General features: G+C 36.6%; 3 protein-coding genes and 2 pseudogenes across 3 annotated transcripts; 2 read left to right on the top strand and 3 right to left on the bottom strand.

The window, feature by feature from the left end:
- Positions 1-2,414: 2,414 nt before the first annotated feature.
- LOC114424304 lies at positions 2,415-6,500 on the bottom strand (annotated as a pseudogene).
- LOC114424730 (pentatricopeptide repeat-containing protein At4g02750-like) lies at positions 3,074-3,517 on the bottom strand. The gene has a single exon (XM_028391571.1). It carries the CDS (start codon positions 3,515-3,517, stop codon positions 3,074-3,076), a length of 444 nt encoding a protein of 147 aa, XP_028247372.1.
- Positions 6,501-8,063: 1,563 nt separating the features above from the next.
- On the top strand, positions 8,064-12,026 carry LOC114421145 (annotated as a pseudogene).
- A 464-nt stretch (positions 12,027-12,490) lies between these two features.
- Positions 12,491-15,548, bottom strand: LOC114421146 (protein phosphatase 1 regulatory inhibitor subunit PPP1R7 homolog). The gene is made up of 7 exons (XM_028386957.1): positions 15,198-15,548; positions 14,889-15,119; positions 14,655-14,801; positions 14,183-14,325; positions 13,978-14,092; positions 12,930-13,075; positions 12,491-12,841 (listed from the first exon to the last, which is right to left on the bottom strand). Exons 1-6 carry the CDS (start codon positions 15,471-15,473, stop codon positions 12,995-12,997), a joined length of 993 nt encoding a protein of 330 aa, XP_028242758.1. The 5' UTR covers positions 15,474-15,548; the 3' UTR covers positions 12,491-12,841; positions 12,930-12,994.
- A 452-nt stretch (positions 15,549-16,000) lies between these two features.
- On the top strand, positions 16,001-17,701 carry LOC114423830 (pentatricopeptide repeat-containing protein At1g77170, mitochondrial). Its single transcript, XM_028390729.1, has one exon. The coding sequence runs from the start codon at positions 16,054-16,056 to the stop codon at positions 17,428-17,430; it is 1,377 nt and encodes a 458-aa protein (XP_028246530.1). The 5' UTR covers positions 16,001-16,053; the 3' UTR covers positions 17,431-17,701.
- The last annotated feature ends 1,102 nt before the right edge of the window (positions 17,702-18,803 follow it).

Genomic DNA, 18,803 nt, shown 5'->3' with positions numbered 1-18,803 from the left:
TTAGCATTGAAAAATGTACTGCATCCTTAGAACTAGATAAAACGGGCTAGGTTATCATATGTTTGGACACGGAGTGTGGTAACTTAGTTGTTTTATGCTGTGACCTTAATGTTGTTTGGTTAAGCTAAGTTCGATAAGACATTCGAGAATGATGTTTAATTAGAATTAGCCCATTCATGCGAGACATCGATGTTTGGGAATGTTGTCCTCAGCATAGAACACATGAACATCTTTGAATAGAGAAAACCCTTTAATTGCATCAAGTAACTCAGTAGGAGGACCCAATGCTTTTAACTATCTGTTTTAACACCTACTTGCTCATATTTTCTGTAATTAGTAATTAGAATAGCAAACACCATAGCTTTATTCATGTTCATTGTCTTTTTATACAAATGTCTGCTTATTGAATGACGCTTCACTAAATGAAACAAGTTCCCTGAGTTCGATACTCGGTTTCTTGCGATTTTATTATTATTTGCACGACTCAGTACACTTGCCGATAAGATTTCACATCCATAATAACAAGTAGTACAGGGACGGAACATTCATCCCTGACAAAAACATCAAATTATCATTTCATTTATACCATTGTAAATAGTCAATTTAAATAAGTAACATTGCAAAATACACTCAAATTGTCCATGCTAGTAAATTACTTTAAGTTTCCCTCTTATGCATACAAATTCAATTTTGATTTCCTTCCCCTAGTTGTGGATCTTCCAAATATTTCACATTCTCAATGATATTATAGAGAGCCAATTGTTAGTCGTTATGTACGACTAACTTTGGTATTGAATAATTACATAAAATTAACATCTTTCCTCTAATTTATGGTTCTTTTTGTAGGAATTGTACATATTTTCATGTTTAGTTTGATTTTATATAGTAGATACTCCCATTTTGTGAATTAATGTTAAAACCACTTCAATTTCAGGCTAAAAGGAGAGAAGGTTCAAGCAGCTGATGTCTCGCTAAGTGAGACATATGCGCTTAGTGAGTGACATTCGCTGAGCGAGGCATGCAGCTCGCTTAGTGTGCTAGAAAACTCTAGAAGATGATTGGTTAGAGATGTGCTCGTCCAGCGAGTCATTTGTCTCTTCTCGCACTCAGCGTGCCCAGCTCGCTAAGTCAAATTTTACTTACTCTTGCTTAGCGAGCCAATCTCGTTAAGCGAGTCTTTAGAAGCTGAAACGTCAAAGTAGCCTTTAAAACACTGAAGTTGGCAAAAACTAGGGGGAGAGTGGAAAAACAGAGTCAATGGAGAAGTTAGAGCGACAAAAACAAAGTCACCAAGAGAGTTTAGGTTAGAGGAGTGAGATTAAGATTCTAGAGGTTGAAGGAGACATTCAACCCCTCTTAGCCATTTTCCTTCACTCAAAATCTGTTCTTCTTTGTATTGAAAACTCATTACTTGTAATGGAAGGTTAAACCTCTTGATTGGGGAGTTCTGCTGAACCTTTGATATAATATTCTTTCACTATCTATTTAATGTTGTTTTTATGTGTTCATTACTTCTATCCATGCTTATTTTTACATGTTTGTGGCTTGATCACTCATTTGTATGTATAGTTAGGATTTTTAGCATTGGAAAATGCTTTAAAGTCTTAGAACTTGATAGAGCAAGCTAAAAAATTGTATGTCTAGGAATGAAATGCAGTGATTTAGTCCTTATTATGCTGTAGTCTTAATGCGATTCCTTTTGGCTAAGTTTGTTGAGGGATCAAGGACGAGGTTTAAAGAGAGTTAGACCCATTCACTCGAGGGATCTTGGTTTGTGTAATTTCGCAACATAAGAACACTAGGATAACATTAAATAGAAAAAAAATACATAATAACATTAAGAAAAATTCAGTAGAACGACCCAAGGCTTTTTACTTGACTATTTTACTTCTCAATCTTTAGATATTTAATTTGTATTTAAATTGATTTTAGAACAAAAACCCAATTCGATATTTACTTGCTTTCGATTTATACAAATGTTTGTTCACTAAATATACATTTTCTAAGTGAAACAAATTTCCTATGCATACGATACTCGGTCTTACCGTTTTAATATACTACTTGTGCGAATCGGTGCACTTACCGAACTAGCAGCGTAACATCAATTTCACATAAATGACAATATTCTTATAAGCATTTATGTCTACCAATACCATGTAATAGTAATATATGATCAGTTGATCACCGATTAGTTATAAAATATACAAAATGAAAACAAACAAACATGTATGCTCATCAATGATGTGCAGCAGAAACAAAAACTGAACTATTAAGAAACAAAAGAAGAAGAAGAACAATTAGAAAAATTGGTGATGGAACTGGAAGAATGTCTTCTTAAATATAAGATGTTGTATAACATTACAAACTTGACCTTTTTCTTTATCCATAAACATTATATAAAGCTTTTAGAATATGTATAATCATAATTCAAATTTACCTTAGAAGCTAGAAATTGCCTCTGCCAAAATATTGAGATACATACAGCATATGTTACAAACAATATTTAGCCCCGATTTCCCAGCAATTTATGAGGATATTTCAGACTTCCATTCAAGGTTCAAACCTGCTCATTCAATGCAAAGTAGTGATCAATGACTTCAGAGTATACTTGCCTCAGAGTCCCAAACATCTTAAGCTGCATTGCCAAGTCACAAGAAATTTTCATCGAAGTACTGCTGTACTTCTCACTTAGTATTCTCATGCTACATACCTGCTTTAATACTCGGGAGTTGGTAGTCTGGAATCATATCATGACTTTTTCCCTTGTTTCAAAATCTTTTAGAAAGGATACAGAGTGCATATTACATTGCTAGCACCCTTCCTTTTGGAAACAGTAAACTTGCAGCAGATTACCATTTGATTGAGACTTTACCAATTGTCCTTGCAAGAGCACTTCCCACCAAAGAAATGATGAAACCTGTTTGAATCTCTCATAATGATTGGTCGTGCTATAGTAATTGATGCAAACTTCATAAATACATGACAGTCAGCACAGACCCGTACATTCTTTATGATCCGTATAGGTGCAACTCCATTGGGCTTTCTAATTAAAGCAAATGCAAGAGCAAGTTTCTCATTGGTAAGAAATGGATCTAAACTTTTCTTCCTTCCCCACAATGTGTAGGACAATGTTTGTATCTGGATTACACCCAATTTGTTGCAATATTGAGATCAATCTGTTCATTTCACCATAGATTTTTCCCACTTCTGGATGAGGGTGATCTTCTGAAACAAATCTGTGGACTTCTTTCCTAACCTCAACCCAACTGTAAGCAGCAAACTTCTTTGCATTCTTTTCCTTCATGAGAGATCTTACAACAGCTACATCTTTCCATTTCCCACAAGCAGCATACAAGTTGGAAAGCATGATATAGGGTCCAGCATTATGTGGATCCAATTCAAAGAGAAGACTAGCTGCCAACTCTGCATTCTTTAGGTCACCTTTGGCACAAACAAATAGTAAGGTGGACCAGATATGGTAATTTGGTTCATGAGGCATACCTTGGATTAGATCCATTGCTTTATCAATTCTACCTGACCGACCAAGGAGAGTGATCATACATGCATAGTGATCCAATGTGGGTGTCATTTGCTGTTCACTGATTGAATCAAAATACTTCTGTCCAAGCAGATAAAACACCCACAAAAGTAATATTATCAGTTTTGAATTTTTCTTGCATTTTTTCGTACAGAGTCAAGGCCTCTAGAACCTGTCCATTTTGTGCATACCCCAGAATCATGGCATTCCAAGTGATCACATTCTGAATAGGCATAGTTTCAAAAATGAGCATGTTATTATCAATACCCATTACAACTACTTTTCCATGGACAACTTGACCATGATACAAAGAAGCTAGCTTGGCACAAGAGCTAACCATGCTAGAAATGGTGTAACTGTCAGGTTTAACATTTCTACATAGCATGTCACCAAACAACATCCAAGCATCCTCCTCTCTTCCATTTTGTGCATAACCAACTATCATTGTTGTCCAACAAATTTCATCCTTTTTTGGTAATTTGCTAAATAAATTCCTTGCATCATATGCATGTCCACATTGAAAGTAAGCATTGAGAACATTTGAAACAGTAACTAGATCAGGTTTCAAACCTGATAACTGCGTTTCATTAAACAAATGAATTCACTCATTAGGATTCCCCATTTTTACATACCCAAAGATCATAAGATTCCATGAAACAAAATTTTTATCAATCATTCCATCAAACAACAACCGTGCCCTATCTATATCACCATATTTGGCATACATATCAGTCATAGCATTCCTTACAAAAGTATTTCCCCCCAAATCAGCAACAACAATCCTCCCATGAATCTGTTTCCCATGCCTCAAATCCAAAAGCTGAGAACATGCTTGCAATGGAGTCACATAGGAATACTGGGTTAGCCTGAAACCCATCTTCCTGCATTCTCACAAGAACTTTCAATGCGTTGCCTGAATGCCCATTACTTGCAAAACAAGCAATCAATGTGTTATATGAAACAGAATAGTAACAAGGCATTTGATCAAAGACAACACGCAAATTCTCAACCATACCCATCTTCGCATAAGCAGAAAGCAAAGCATTCCAAGAATAAACATTTCTCTTAGTCATGTTATCAAACACATATTGAGCATCTGAGAGCTTGCCAAATTTGGCATACAAATGAACGAGTTGGTTGTGGATGAAGGAATCTTTGGGTTGAAAAAGGTTAAGTTCTATGTGAGACTGCAGTCTCTTTGCTTGAATGAAGTCATTGGCCCGAGCACAATGAAGCACAAAACGAGTGTAATCATCAAAAGAAGCAGGTCCATGAGAGTACAACAGATCTATGGCTTGGTGAAGCTTTTGCTTGACCTTCACTTTTGGTTTGGTTAACTCAGCCTCTCTCCCACCACCACCACCAGATTCGGATTCAATCAACTTCATTCCATGCCTCACTCAGTTCTATGTTCTTGTCCTCATACCCAGCACTTCAACTTTAACCAAATAACATAATTCACTATTGAGTTTTATGTCTATCTGGCAAAAAGCATATGCACTCCTACACCCATCAACAAATAAAATTAGCAATTAAATCATTAAACAATGTATATTATAGTTGTTGGAAATAACAGTAAATGTCCTGACGAAATACTACATTCATGTATCTCATGTTAAAATGCCCTTAGTCCCCCACCCCCAGTTGTCTAAATTTAACAATAGAAATCAAGTTTTCTATTTAAACATGATATGCACATGAGCATTTTTTTTTTAATGAGCACAAAAATTGTTTACTAATCTAATTGATATTATTTTATTATTTGCATCAAATCCAGCATCATATGGAAATCATTTGATATTATCATGTAAAATATCAAATTAAAAAGGTACTCCATCAAGTTGAGTGACCCAAACTGAAATCTGTACAAATTACATACTATTGGAAATATAAATTTTTATATGTCATCAATGAAAACAACTCCAAATTTGCTAGCCTGAATTGGAGCCTTGATTTCTATGAAGATATATAAATCTAGGATTCCCAATCAGCTACCAAAGTCACATATCAGAAACACCATAAAAAAAGAATGTCTATTAAAATGTAAAAAATGACTAAGAGGCCACTCCCAAAATAAGATAGAGTAATTTACAACAATTGTCTCTCACCATAATATAATGATACGGTTTCAACTCATAGAATGAATTAAAAAGTACACACTCTCAAAGACCCTCAAAATTGATAGATGTGTGTGTGACTTCCTCACAGACCACTAAGTAAGTCTCATCTAAGGTATCAGTTTCCCTCCCTCTACCATGAACAACAGGTTCCAATCTCTGAAAGGGAAAATAATTAGGAGCATGGAGGCAATTTTAGTTTTTCAAAAGTTTGTCCTAGACTGAATATAAGGATTTAGCTATATCAGCTCTGAAATTTCCAATCAGTAGCAAAGTAAGCTTACAAGAGTATTTAGGCAAAGGAGGCATAAAAAATTTGAAGTTCAATTTCCAAAGCCAAAATAACAAACAAATAACTGTTCCAATATCTGAAATTTCAGTCTGAGATAATTCCTTACCGGCTTGATCAAAGATAATTCCTCCAGTTGCTCAAACTGACATTCCCCTGTATTTATATATTTATAATTAAGAAATATTGTAACATAATCAATTTGTTTAACCAGTTGCAACGCATTTGCTTAGTGTAGCAGAAATAGCTCTTAACATTGGATTTCCTGCAACAGTATCAGCACAGAGCTCTAGTCCCAAAATATGCAAATGTATAGCAAAAGGCTTTTGTTCAAATTTCAAAGGTGTAAATTGAGAAACAAGTTCTGAAAGTATCTACGAAAACAGGAATTTACCTTAATATTCAGTGACGGAGGAAATGCTGCATGTCTGTCTGGTGCAAACCATGCCGGAGAGAGAAAAATTAGGGATTAGGATAGCAATGAGTTTAAAGTATTTGGTTGCACGAGAATGTTGAAGAAAAAGAGTAGAAAGTTTTGTTGAGGGTGAGCAACAAATTTTCCAAAAGGAGGAAGAAAATTAAGCCTTGCTAACATACTACTGATCTTAAGAAGTTAAAAATGTTTTTTTATTATTATTTATAAAATATATTTTATTCATAAAGAAGATTTTTAAGTATTTAAAATTATTTTTAGATAAACGAGGTTAATAAAATGGATATTTTATATAGTATGTCGTTATGAGATAAAATACATTTGCTTTATTAAAAAATTTAAATTATATAATTTTCTTGTGTTTATTTTATTTTACAAAAGAATCAAATCAATGGAATTTAATATTAAAAAAAGGTTATCAAACTTAACGCTTATTTGTTGTAGTGTTTTTTTTATAGTTATTTTTTAGTGTTTGAAAGTTCATAAAAAGCTTACTTAGTTTTTATAGTTGCATCTTTTAATTCTTATACTTAAAAACTATTATTTTTAGTTTTTATAAATACTTTTGGATCCCATTAGATTCCTAGAGGAATCAAATGAATAATTTTTTCAAAGTTGATTATACTATTATTTTATTTTATAATAGAGACTATTTTTTAAATTTGGTTATGTAATTTTTTTTTATATTTAAAGAGTTTTTCATTTTAATGTCTTTTACATTATTTATATTTTTTTTTGCATGCTTTCTTTCCCAGTCTTAGTGCCTAATTTAAGTCCCGTAGAAGAGGGGCAACTTATAATTTCTTTTAACAAAAACAAAGAGTTAATCAAATAAAACAATAAGAAGTGAAATTTTACTAGAGCCTTTCCAATAGCAAAAAACATCTTAGAATGTTTTTAGTTTTTTTTATGAGTTCTCTTACATCACATTAATTTTAAGAATTTATAATTCTCTAAGAACTTAAAATAGATCTAACACATCGTCTCATTCTTTTGTATTTTTTTGAATGGGTCTTACAAATTATCTCTTAAGTATTCTTAAGTAATATAAGAATTGATTTTTCTACAAGAATAGTTTTTACACATGAGATTCACATCCTTTTCCTCCAACAATAAATCCAATTAAGAACAATTTAAGAACCTATGTAATAACTAGCTCCGGAAATGGGAAGATGGGGGTAAGATAACATGTGCGATTGAAGTTTTAAAGCAATTATTATTATTATTATTGAGGGTGTAGTAAGAGATATAAAGCACTTTAATCCATCAATGAATACCATATTGAATTCATATAACAGCATGAACGGGTAGAAGGTTATCTAAAATAGTACAAGTTTCAATCTTGTTTTGACTACGTGCTGAGGAGATTTGCATGGGTTAACTTTCAAGTTGTCTTTCTTCCCTTTAAATTCTAAAGAAAAGATTATTTCCTGTATTTTGCTTTTAATTTTACTTGCTTGGAAATGTGAAATGTTGAACACGCAAAATTACCACACAAAATAAGGCAAGTCTCCACACACAAAAACAAATGATTAAAATTCATACTCTACCTTGTAAGTCAAGCAAGAATAACAAACCCAATCTTAATTCTTAACACAAACCCAGAACAGAAGACTCGTTACTCGTTCGTTGCGAAACACCATGCACGAGCACGAGCATGTTGTGGAGTTCGAGGACATTCTTCCTTCCCCCTTCGCTCCAAACTTATCAGAATCGGAGCTCCGGGAAACGGCCTATGAGATGCTCGTGGGGGCTTGCCGGAGTTCGGGGCCCAAGCCGTTAACCTTCTTCTCGCACTCTGAGCAGTCTAACAGAGGAGGAACTCAGCGGATTCCGTCGCCTTCATTGTACAGGTCGCTGACTGTGACGGCGTCGTCGAGGAATGGAAGGGCGGCGACCACGGGGGAGTTGATGAGAGTGCAGATGAAGGTTACGGAACTCACTGACACTAGACTCAGGCGTGCCCTCCTCAGAGTAGCTGCAGGCCAGGTCTCTTTCTCCTCCTAATTTGTTTCTTTTTTTGTTTAGAGAAAACTTTTTGACCCAACTAGTATGTTTTTTGCTGAAAGTTATAAACTGAAATTCATTTAGAGGGCTATTTCTTCTTCCCTGAAAAAGGTTACATTTTTTTTATTGCTTAATGAATAAGTGGCATTGAAACGTGTGGACCAAATTCTGAAATTTCAACTCTGGGTTCTCGTCTTGTTGAAATAGCTAATACAGCAGGTCAAGTGTTCAGATTTTCCTAGTGAACAAGAGTACGAGGCTTGGCTAAGGAGGAATTTGAAGGTTCTCGAAGCAGGACTCATCTTGCATCCTCGCCTGCCATTATTGGATAAGGCAGACACTTGTGTACTGCGTCTGCAACAGATCATCCATGAAGGCCTTGAGAAGCCTATGGATATTGGTAAAAACAGTGAATCAATGCATGCACTTCGCACTCTTGTTATGTGATGTCTCTTGCTTGGAGGTCGTTTGACGGGTCTGTTCCCGAGACATGCCATTGGGCTGATGGCTTTCCACTGAACCATGGCATCTACCAAACTCTGTTAGAAGCATGTTTCCATAATAATGATGAAACCTGTGTGATACAAGAGGTTGACGAGGTCTTCGAGCTCATTAAGACGACCTGGGTTATGCTTGCAATGAATGAGATGTTGCATAATGTTTGCTTTTCCTGGGTCTTGTTTCAACGGTATGTTGCCAATGGTCAAGTGGATAACGATCTTTTGTTTGCATCGAGTAATCTGCTTGCACAAGTTGAGAATGATGCCAAGGCGATGAATGATCCGTTTATCTCAAAATCTTTGAGCTACGCATTGAATTTGATGTTAAGTTGGGCAGAAGAAAGGCTCCTTGCCTACCATGACACTTTCCATAATGGTAATATTGAATCAATGCAAAGTGTTGTTTCTCTTGCAGTATCCTCAGCAAAAATATTGGCAGGAGATATTTCTCTTGGGTGTAATAAAGAAGCTCATGTAGCCTGCACCAAAGTTGAAAATTATATTACATCATCATTGCATGCTGTTTTCGTTCAGGCAAGTTCAACCATTCAAACTCCCTTCCCTTCCCTAATTAAGCACAAACATTACTTTTCTTTCTTGACTTTAGTTTCCATGGAGTGTTAACATTTTTGCACTGTGAATCAATCAGAACTCATCTTAGCTATAACTTATGAAGTAATTATTATGAAAGTCAAGTTTACCATGTATGTAATTTTTACCAATCCTTCAAATCGGTCCTTTAAGCAGAAATTGGAGAAACTGGATCCTCGCATCAGCAAGCATGTACCTAGACAACACGATAAAGTCTTTTCAACTCTCTCCGTTCTTGCACGAGACATCAGCGAACTGGCTTTTAACGAGAAGGCAACATTTAGTCCCATACTGAAGAGGTGGCATCCACTTGCGGCTGGTGTTGCTGTTGCAACCCTTCATGTTTGTTATGGTCATGAGTTGAAGCAATATGTCAAGAGTGTTACAGAGTTGACTCCTGATGCTGTAGAAATGCTGATAGCTGCTGACAAATTGGAGAGAACTGGTACAGATAGCGGTGGAAGATTCAGTTGACAGTGAAGATGGTGGAAAATCCGTTTTAAGGGAGATGTACCCTTATGAGGCTGAAGCTGTAATTATCAATCTGGTCAAGTCATGGATCAAGACCAGAATGGATGGACTGGAGGAGTGTGTAGACAGAAATTTACAAGAAGAGGTATGCTAGATTTTGTAGCTGACAATCTATTCAAAGTCAAAATTATTTCTAAAAAAATGTTTTTTTAAAATATGAGATACCAGGCAAACTAAGATGGAGCAAAGCCTAAAATTAAAAAAAAAAAAAAACAATTTGTCAATACATGATTACCAAGTATTGTCTCTTTTTTTTTTTGTCATTTTCTTCTGCTAATGCTCGTGAAAAAAGAAATTTGAGATCTTCCGAAAGAAGTAGAAGCTAAACTATCTGTTAGTATAGGTTATTGTGAATCAAACACTAGAAATCTGGTATGTTTTTTGTTGTGTCATTACCCTAAAATTAAATACATGTTTTACTTTTCTTCTATTATTTTGAAGGTGCAGGTGTATCTAGTGTCTTCTCTTCTACAAACTTCATTTTGAAGTTCAATAATGCTTTATACTAGACCCCCCTTACTTGTACTTGCTCTAATAAAACAAAACTTTTTTCATTAATGATACATGACCTCACTTCATCCTTTTTCCTCCAGGTATGGAATCCGCGTGCAAATAAAGAGTGCTTTGCTCCTTCTGTTCTTGAGATTCTAGGAATCATAGATGACTCTCTGGAAGCGTTCTTTCTGTTGCCAATACCCATGCATGCAGCCTTGCTTCCTGAATTGATGTCTGCTCTTGACAAATCTCTCCAACAATACATTTTGAAGGCCAAATCTGGCTGTGGTATATATTTACTGCATACCATTAGATATACCAAGAGTTATTCAGTGATCCCCAAGATTACTAGGCTTTTAAATTTGATATGATCTAAAGGAAACCGCAATACTTTCACCCAATCATGCCGGCTTTGACTCGGTGTTCGGCAGGATCAAAATTTCATGGTGTTTTCAGGAAAAAAGGAAAGTCACAAGTGACTGATCAGAGAAGGATATTTCATCATGGAACTACAAACGTAGACAGCTCATTTGCATTACCCCAGTTTTGTGTTCGCATAAATACCATGCAGCGCATTGGCATGGGACTAAAGGTTTTGGAAAAGAGGACAATTTCCCGTCTTGGGAATTCTAAATCAACAAAAGAGTATGGTATAGAGGACAAGTTCAAGCTTTCTAAAGCTGCGTCTGTGGAAGGTATCCGTCAACTCTCTGAGGCCATGACATACAAAGTGATTTTCCAGGATCTGCGTTATGTTCTTTGGGATGGCCTGTATTTTGGTGAAGTTTCATCCACTAGAATTGAGCCTTTTCTTGAGGAGCTTAATCAATGCTTGAAGATTATTTTGTCTACTGTGCATGACAGAGTCATAACGCATGTAATTACTGAGGTGATGAAGGCTTCTTTTGATGGGTTCTTGTTGGTTTTGTTAGCTGGGGGTCCAGCACGTGCTTTCTCCCTCGAAGACCATGTTATAATAGAGGAAGACTTTAAGCTTGACTGATTTGTTTTGGTCCAATGGAGAGGGTTTACCTGCTGATTTGATAGAAAAGCAGTGTACCACTGTTAAAGAAGTGCTTCCCCTGTTCCGCATGGATACTGAAGACTTGATTGAGCTATTCAGTGAGCTTATTCTGGGAATGTATGGCTCTTCAGCCAAATTCCACTTGCCATTGCCAACAACATCCGGTCAGTGGAGTCCAAGAGAACCAAACACTATTCTGCGAATTTTGTGTCATCGAAGTGATAACACAGCAGCTAAGTTCCTTAAGAAGAACTACAACTTGCCCAAGAAGTCTAACCGCTAACAAATAAAACATGGTATGACGCAAAATGCTATTAATCAACGAATAACACAATCGAAGAAACCAATTTGTTCACTTGCTGCAGCAGATGTGCCACGATGCTTTTAATGACGACCTAAGTATTTGTAAAATGTAATTAGTTTTTTTTTTTTTTGTAAATTGTAATTAGTAATTGTTTGTTTTGGTACAGGTAAATAAATCCCTTTCATATTTTCTTTCCCCTCCAAAGGACTTGAGATAGGAAGTTTGAAAAACTAACGTGGTAAAATCATAATCTTTGATACAGTAAGTAGATGATTTGTCCATTTTTGTTATTTATATTCCCTGTAAAGCCGATCAAAAACTCGTTTTAAAAGCAGTCAGTTCGGCCTGCATTAGGATAACCCATTCATTCTAGGCAATTACTTCCTGCACCTCCATAATTGTTTCATGCACCTTTTTAAGCTTTTCCGAAAGGCTAATCCAAAATGTAAATTTACATTCCGGATTAGGTGCAAGAAGCATTTGCCTTCACTCTAGTTGTGCTACATTAAGGTTAGCCCGTCCATTCTGCATGGCCTGCATTTTATGACTGTCAGTTATAATACCATTACTTGGCAAAAAAAAAAACTCTAATAGTCATCCAGCAGAAGAACAACACTGGAGGGGAGGGGAGTCTTGAAGAATTGCAGAGCTAAGTAATATGGATGTTACCGACAATAAATATTAACTTGTTATTATGGATAAGAAATCACTAAAACAAATTTCAATGAATCTGGATGATCATTAATCTACTACACCCACAGCCTCTGTACGCCACAGTCGGTAGCTAGAAATATAATTGACACAGTAGAAAGAAAGTGTTACAGTGATACTCAAAAATTGGATGCCAAAAACACACACAACGAAATGTGGTCTGCAAAACAAAGAAACATAAAACAAGCATATTCATTTGACAGGTAACCAATGGTCAGGCCACAGTATCGTCCAATGGTTGATAAGCATATTCTCTTCATTAGGTGGATGGAGCCAAATCTTCATTCTTACAAACCAGAATCTGCATGCATGACAGACTTCCCAGAAATTAATAAAAATGCAACCTATAAGAATGACAAAAAGCATACACAGAACTATATAAAACTTACAAATAGATTTGAAAAGACAAAGCTTCGAAGCAACTGTTTTCAAAAAGGCTGAAGCCAAGAAACTTCTAAGAAAATATATCAGAATCTATTTGTTGAATGTTGGGGAAGATTTCCCGTAGGATTCCAGTATAGTTGGGCGTCTTAGCCTGCAAGAAACAAGCAAGATTAATTCTTAAAGAGATACATCATATAACTGAAAAGTATCCAACAAGGTATAATATAACATTGAATCTAACATTGAAGGATAATTATATATTTGTCAAAATAAGCTTCCTCCCAGAAACCCAAATACTTGGGGAAAAAAAAATATAACCAACAGGGATGAAAGGCCCAGTGCTGAAAATATAAAACTGTCCAAAAAACAAATGATACTTTTACAAAGCCTTCATCTATTTCACCAGCCATAGCCACAAATGAAACAGTAAATAAATGCTACATTGCAGGGCCGGCCCAACACATTGGTAGGCCTAAAGCAAACTTCGAAATGGGGCTTTTTCATTGACTAAAAAAATATGGGCCTTTTTCTAAACTAATAAAATATTTAATAAAATTAATATGTAGGTGAGAGCGAGTAAAATGAAGGGAAAAAAACATTTGAGGCTTTCCGTGCATGCGGGATCGACCACAGGACCCCATGCATAGTAGTGCTAAGTGTTACAACTGAGCCATGGCCCTTGATAACACATATGCTTAATATACATATATTAATAGCAAAAACTTTATTTTTTGGTGGGCCCAAAAGAAAGGGCTTGGGCGCCTTACCCTTGGGCCGGCCCTGCTACATTGCATTGGAGAATGTAATAATCAATGACAACCAACCAAATTCACTTGAATAATCAATCAGCACAATTAAAACTTGTGGCTTGTCCATTTAAATGAACCTCAGTTAAGATTATCCACACTTTATGCCCACAATTCAACTCCTAACAAGGAAAAAGATCCAACAAAAAGGAAAGGAAATTCATGGAATATTGCTAACAAATAGCCAAATCTTCAAATATAAAGGTTTCAAGGGGGAAAAACAAATTTGTAAGGCTAGTAACCATACACATGGGTTATTTTTTAGGTAGATGGTGGTAAGCTTCTCTTTTGAACCAGAGACTGCCTCAGCAATTCCTTCAAGTGATGCTATTTGGTTATCATTAAGCCACAAATCTTCCAATCTGCAATAAATTAAACGAGGCAATGAATCTACCAATGTAAGAACATATAAAAGATTATCTGTGGAGCCTGAAACAGAGAAATATGCATACTTTGTCAGGTTCACAATGTCATCCACTGAAGTTATCTTATTTGATGATACATCTAAAACCCGAAGATTGACCAACGATGACAACCCTTCCATTTTTGCAATACCATTATGGCTCAAGTACAGTTCTTCTAGAGCTACACAACCCTGTACCCAGAATCAAGAAACAAAGTTAGAATACACAAACAAAAGTAATAATAGTATCAAGAGTTTAATTCTATGCACTATCAGTATAATAATGTCAACTAATTAGAAATCATGGTAAGCAATACTTTTAAGATAGTTTTTGTATAAGTCGTCGAACTTCTTTCCATACATATCAATTGTTATTGGATGACAGTTTAAAAATCCTCTACAAAATGAGTGCATAGACTGTTTACTATAATAATAATAATCCCCAAATTCATCAGTAAGCTCAAATTTGTGGATTCAAATTGAGGGCAGCCGCAACATGGGATTATTGGGAGAGGGCAAACCTCAAATCCCGTCATTGAAGTGAGACGATTGCTTTGGAAACTAATCTTTTTAATGCATTTGAGACCACACAGATTCACAACTTTAATTCGATTCTGCCCAAGCCACAGCTCCTGCAAATTCTCGAGGCTCTGTAAATTCTCCATCACCTGGATCACAAACGTAGACATAAAAAAAGAGCGTAGGAAAACAAACAAAGCACGCGGTAACAACTTAAAGCTGTGACGTCAATTTACCCGTAATTTATTGGAGCCGAGTTCAAGAATCTGGAGCTGATGGAAGTGCTCGATCTCCTCAATCTTCGCAACTTCGTTGTTGGACACGTAGAGTTCCTTGAGGGTATCGGAGACCCTGGACAAGCCATGTAGCGAACTAATCTCGTTGAACGCAACATCGAAAACCAGAAGTTTCTTAAATACGGTGACATCAGGAATGTTCTTCAATTGATTATCGCGCAGCACAAGCTCCTGCATTAGATAAAATAAAAAAAGCGTTTCAGCAATTCGAATTCGTCCGTCCATCCGTTAATAGACGGAGTTAGCTACCTCGAGAGAGGAAATGGCGTTCCAGGAAGAGAGAGGGAGAACGGCGGCGTCGGTGATGAGGTTTTGGCGGAGGGAGAGCTTCTTGAGATGGGAGAGGTTCCCTATGCGCGGGTCCAGCGTGGACAAGCGATTCGCGGTGAGGTCCAACTCGGTGAGGCTGGGTGGCAACTCGACCGAGTCAAGGTCGTGGAGCTGGTAACTCGAGAGATCCAGAAGCGTCGATGAAGGATCGTCTTCGTCCGGTTCCGGAACCGCTATTGATTCCACTGCCTCCATCTTCCAACTAAACAATCTTAGGATTTCACTATCTGCCTCAATCACATTGCCCTGCAACAACGCAACTCAAACTCTTATGTTTTTTATTTATATATACGTGTCTGCCCATCTGGGCCGAGCCTGGGACACGGCCCGCTACTTTTTTAAGGGCTTTCCTTAGTATCCTCTTTTTTCTAATAATTTCATAATACCTAAAATGCCATTATCCTATTTTAGAATAAAAAATTCATAATACCTAAAATGCCCTTATCCTAAAATGCCGTTAAAGAAAAGATAAAATATTTTCGAGCCTTATCCTAAAATGCCCTTATCCTAAATTTTAATAAAAAATTATTTTTTTATTAAAAATTAAATTCAGATAATCCTTAAATAATTCAATTTTAACTTTTAACATTAAACGCTTGTATTCAATTATTTACTTTTTTGAGCCTTATCAAAATTACTATGCAGAAAAAATGTTTTTGTAAAAAAAAAGTACAAAAAAATAAATACTTGGAGGCCCGTCCTTTCTTCTTTGGCGCTCATGCATTGCCACTGGGATGGTTCGTTTTGGACCATGTAGCAGCACAGCGATACTATTATGTCTATGCATAGTTTTAGGTTCTTGCAACTTATATTCCCCTGTCGTCGTTGTTTCTCTACCCAAAATTCTGTGTTTCGATCTCTTCTGGATTATTCTGGAAACGACCCAGTAGCGTTGATAGCTACTCAGTTGAGTAATTGCGCTACTGTGAGGGAACTTAACCAAGTGTATGCCCACGTTTTAACGACGCACTTTTTGATCTCCAATCCGGCGCCGTTTAATTGGAACAACATTGTAAGGTCATACACTAGGCTAGAGGCTCCACGCAATGCACTTCGCATCCTCGTTTTCATGTTAAGGAATGGGGTTTTGCCCGATTGTTACACCCTCCCCATTGCTCTCAAGGCCGTGTGCCAAACATTTGATGTTAACCTTGGGAAACAGCTTCATTCCATTGCTATCAAGATTGGACTGCAATGTAACGAGTACTGTGAAACGGGGTTTCTTAGCTTGTATCTTAAAGCTGGTGAATTTGGAGGTGCCCGTATGGTGTTTGACGAAAATCCTGACCCAAAGCTGGGTTCTTGGAATGCTGTAATAGGTGGGCTTTCCCAAGCTGGCCTTGCCAGGGATGCGATAAGTGTGTTCCTCAATATGAGGAGGCGTGGTTTCATGCCAGATGGTGTGACCATGGTTAGTGTTATGTCGGCTTGTGGAAACATTGGTGACCTCAACCTGGCTCTCCAGTTGCATAAATGTGTTTTCCAGGCTGAAGCTGGTGCGAGGACTGACATTTTGATGTTGAATTCGCTGATTGATATGTATGGGAAGTGTGGCCGGATGGATCTGGCTTACAAGGTTTTTGCAATGATGGAGGAACAAAATGTATCGTCGTGGACGTCCATGATTGTTGGGTATGGGATGCATGGCCATGTGAAGGAAGCGCTTGATTGCTTCTGGCGGATGAGAGAGGCTGGGGTGAGGCCAAATTTCGTTACTTTTATTGGAATGCTAAGTGCTTGTGTGCACGGTGGGGCAGTTCAAGAGGGGAGATTTTACTTTGATATGATGAAGAATGTTTATGGCATAACACCCCAATTGCAGCATTATGGATGCATGGTGGACCTTCTGGGTCGAGCAGGATTGCTTGAGGATGCCAGAAGAATAGTGGAGGAGATGCCTATGAAGCCAAATTCTGTAGTGTGGGGGTGTCTTATGGGTGCGTGTGAAAAATATGGGAATGTGGACATGGCAGAATGGGTAGCTAAGCATTTGCAAGAATTGGAACCTGGGAATGATGGTGTTTACGTGGTGTTGTCTAATATCTATGCCAATAGAGGCTTATGGAAGGAGGTGGAGAGAATAAGATCGGTAATGAAACAAGGAAGGCTTGCTAAGGTTCCTGCCTATAGCCTGGCAACAAATTCAAATTGAAGATTCAATAATAATTTATTTTAGCATTGGGGATTTTACACTCAATTATGGTTCTGCTTGTGTCGATTGTGACTTGAAAATTAAAATGTTTTTCAGAAATGTATACTCCAAAAACAGAATGTTTCCACAACCATTATTTTTTTTTTGTTAGAGGGCAGGGTGGTGGGAGGAAGACCAAAGTTTAGGTATGGATAGCTTCCTAGAAAGTAGGGAAATTTTGATCTGTAAATTCTCTGCTGTTAATTACAATATAAGTTGATTTTTAATTTAACATTTCATGGGGTAAGGTTAAAATCTAGATATTGTAACTGAGATTGAGAATCGCATCGTTACCTGATGTGCATACATAACTATTAATTAAACATATACCGAGTTCAGCCATATGATTTAAGAAATGGATGCTTTTCCTTGATAACAGTCACAGAACTCCATAACCAGTACTTTCCTATCTAAACTCTTAAGTGAATAAGGAGTCAAATTCCACTACATGATATAGTTGGAATTGGATTTTCCATTTGTCATTTTCTCTTTAGTTTTCTACGATGTACCGACTGCTAGGCTCACAATCTTGGTAGGCTTGTTAAATTTTCGAGTTATTTGTTTCTGGAGTACTGAATTTATTTTCTAAATTTCATTTATTTTTATTTTGGATAATATTTTTAGGGGCTTAAATAAATATAGGAGTTCCAACTTTTATGACCTGAGAGAAATTTGTTGATAGAAAAATCATGAGACCATCACATAGAATTGTTGATCCAAAGGAGTCTATCCATATCAGCTATTGCTGATGTATGCCTGGTCCCCTGCAGGTGCTTTTGCGTTAGAGTTTAGAAGCTGATCTGGTACGTGGATTATTCCACATCTTCATCCAGTGTTCATGAGCCTAATATGATATATTTATAAGGTCCGATCAGTCCTGATATTATATTTTCCATTTTTAATTTTTACATTTATTCTATACTTTTATTTATTTATATTATATTTCACATAATATCTATCACACATTTTATTTTTCTTATCTTCCCATTTCTCTGTCTTTCGGCTCATGAGTGTATACACGGATACACAGCTTTTCCTCGTATTTCTATCATCCATGCATCCCATGAGTGTATATATATACACGGATGAACCTGGGTGTGGAACAAACATTTTTGCATGTAAATGTAATAATAGCCTAGTAGGTCTCGATACTCTTTTGAAGAATCCCAATCAATGTAATGCTCTAACTAAGAACGGGGTACTGTTGGGTAGGTGTGGGCGCGTAGCTCTGCCAAATGCAAACAATTAAAGTGCTCTCTTTTTGTGGTGTTATCTTTTTCTCAGCTTTTTGAATTATGAAGGAGTAAAAGTGTAAAACCAACTACGTGTTGCAA

This window comes from Glycine soja, chromosome 8 (genome assembly GCF_004193775.1).
Source record: "Glycine soja cultivar W05 chromosome 8, ASM419377v2, whole genome shotgun sequence".
Classification (NCBI taxonomy): Eukaryota; Viridiplantae; Streptophyta; class Magnoliopsida; order Fabales; family Fabaceae; genus Glycine; species Glycine soja.
Note: the sequence above shows the minus strand (reverse complement) of the source record. Positions and strands in the feature narration are given on the sequence as shown.

Bases quoted from the DNA above. Each gene is read 5' to 3' on its own strand.
- LOC114421146 (XM_028386957.1), bottom strand. From the start codon at position 15,473: ATGGAGGCAGTGGAATCAATAGCGGTTCCGGAACCGGACGAAGACGAT. The intron at 14,802-14,888 runs GTAAATTGACGT...TTTGTGATCCAG, and splicing joins TCGGCTCCAATAAATTACGG to GTGATGGAGAATTTACAGAG. The intron at 14,326-14,654 runs GTTTGCCCTCTC...TTCTGGGTACAG, and splicing joins CTTCAATGACGGGATTTGAG to GGTTGTGTAGCTCTAGAAGA.
- LOC114424730 (XM_028391571.1), bottom strand. From the start codon at position 3,517: ATGGATCTAATCCAAGGTATGCCTCATGAACCAAATTACCATATCTGG.
- LOC114423830 (XM_028390729.1), top strand. From the start codon at position 16,054: ATGTCTATGCATAGTTTTAGGTTCTTGCAACTTATATTCCCCTGTCGT.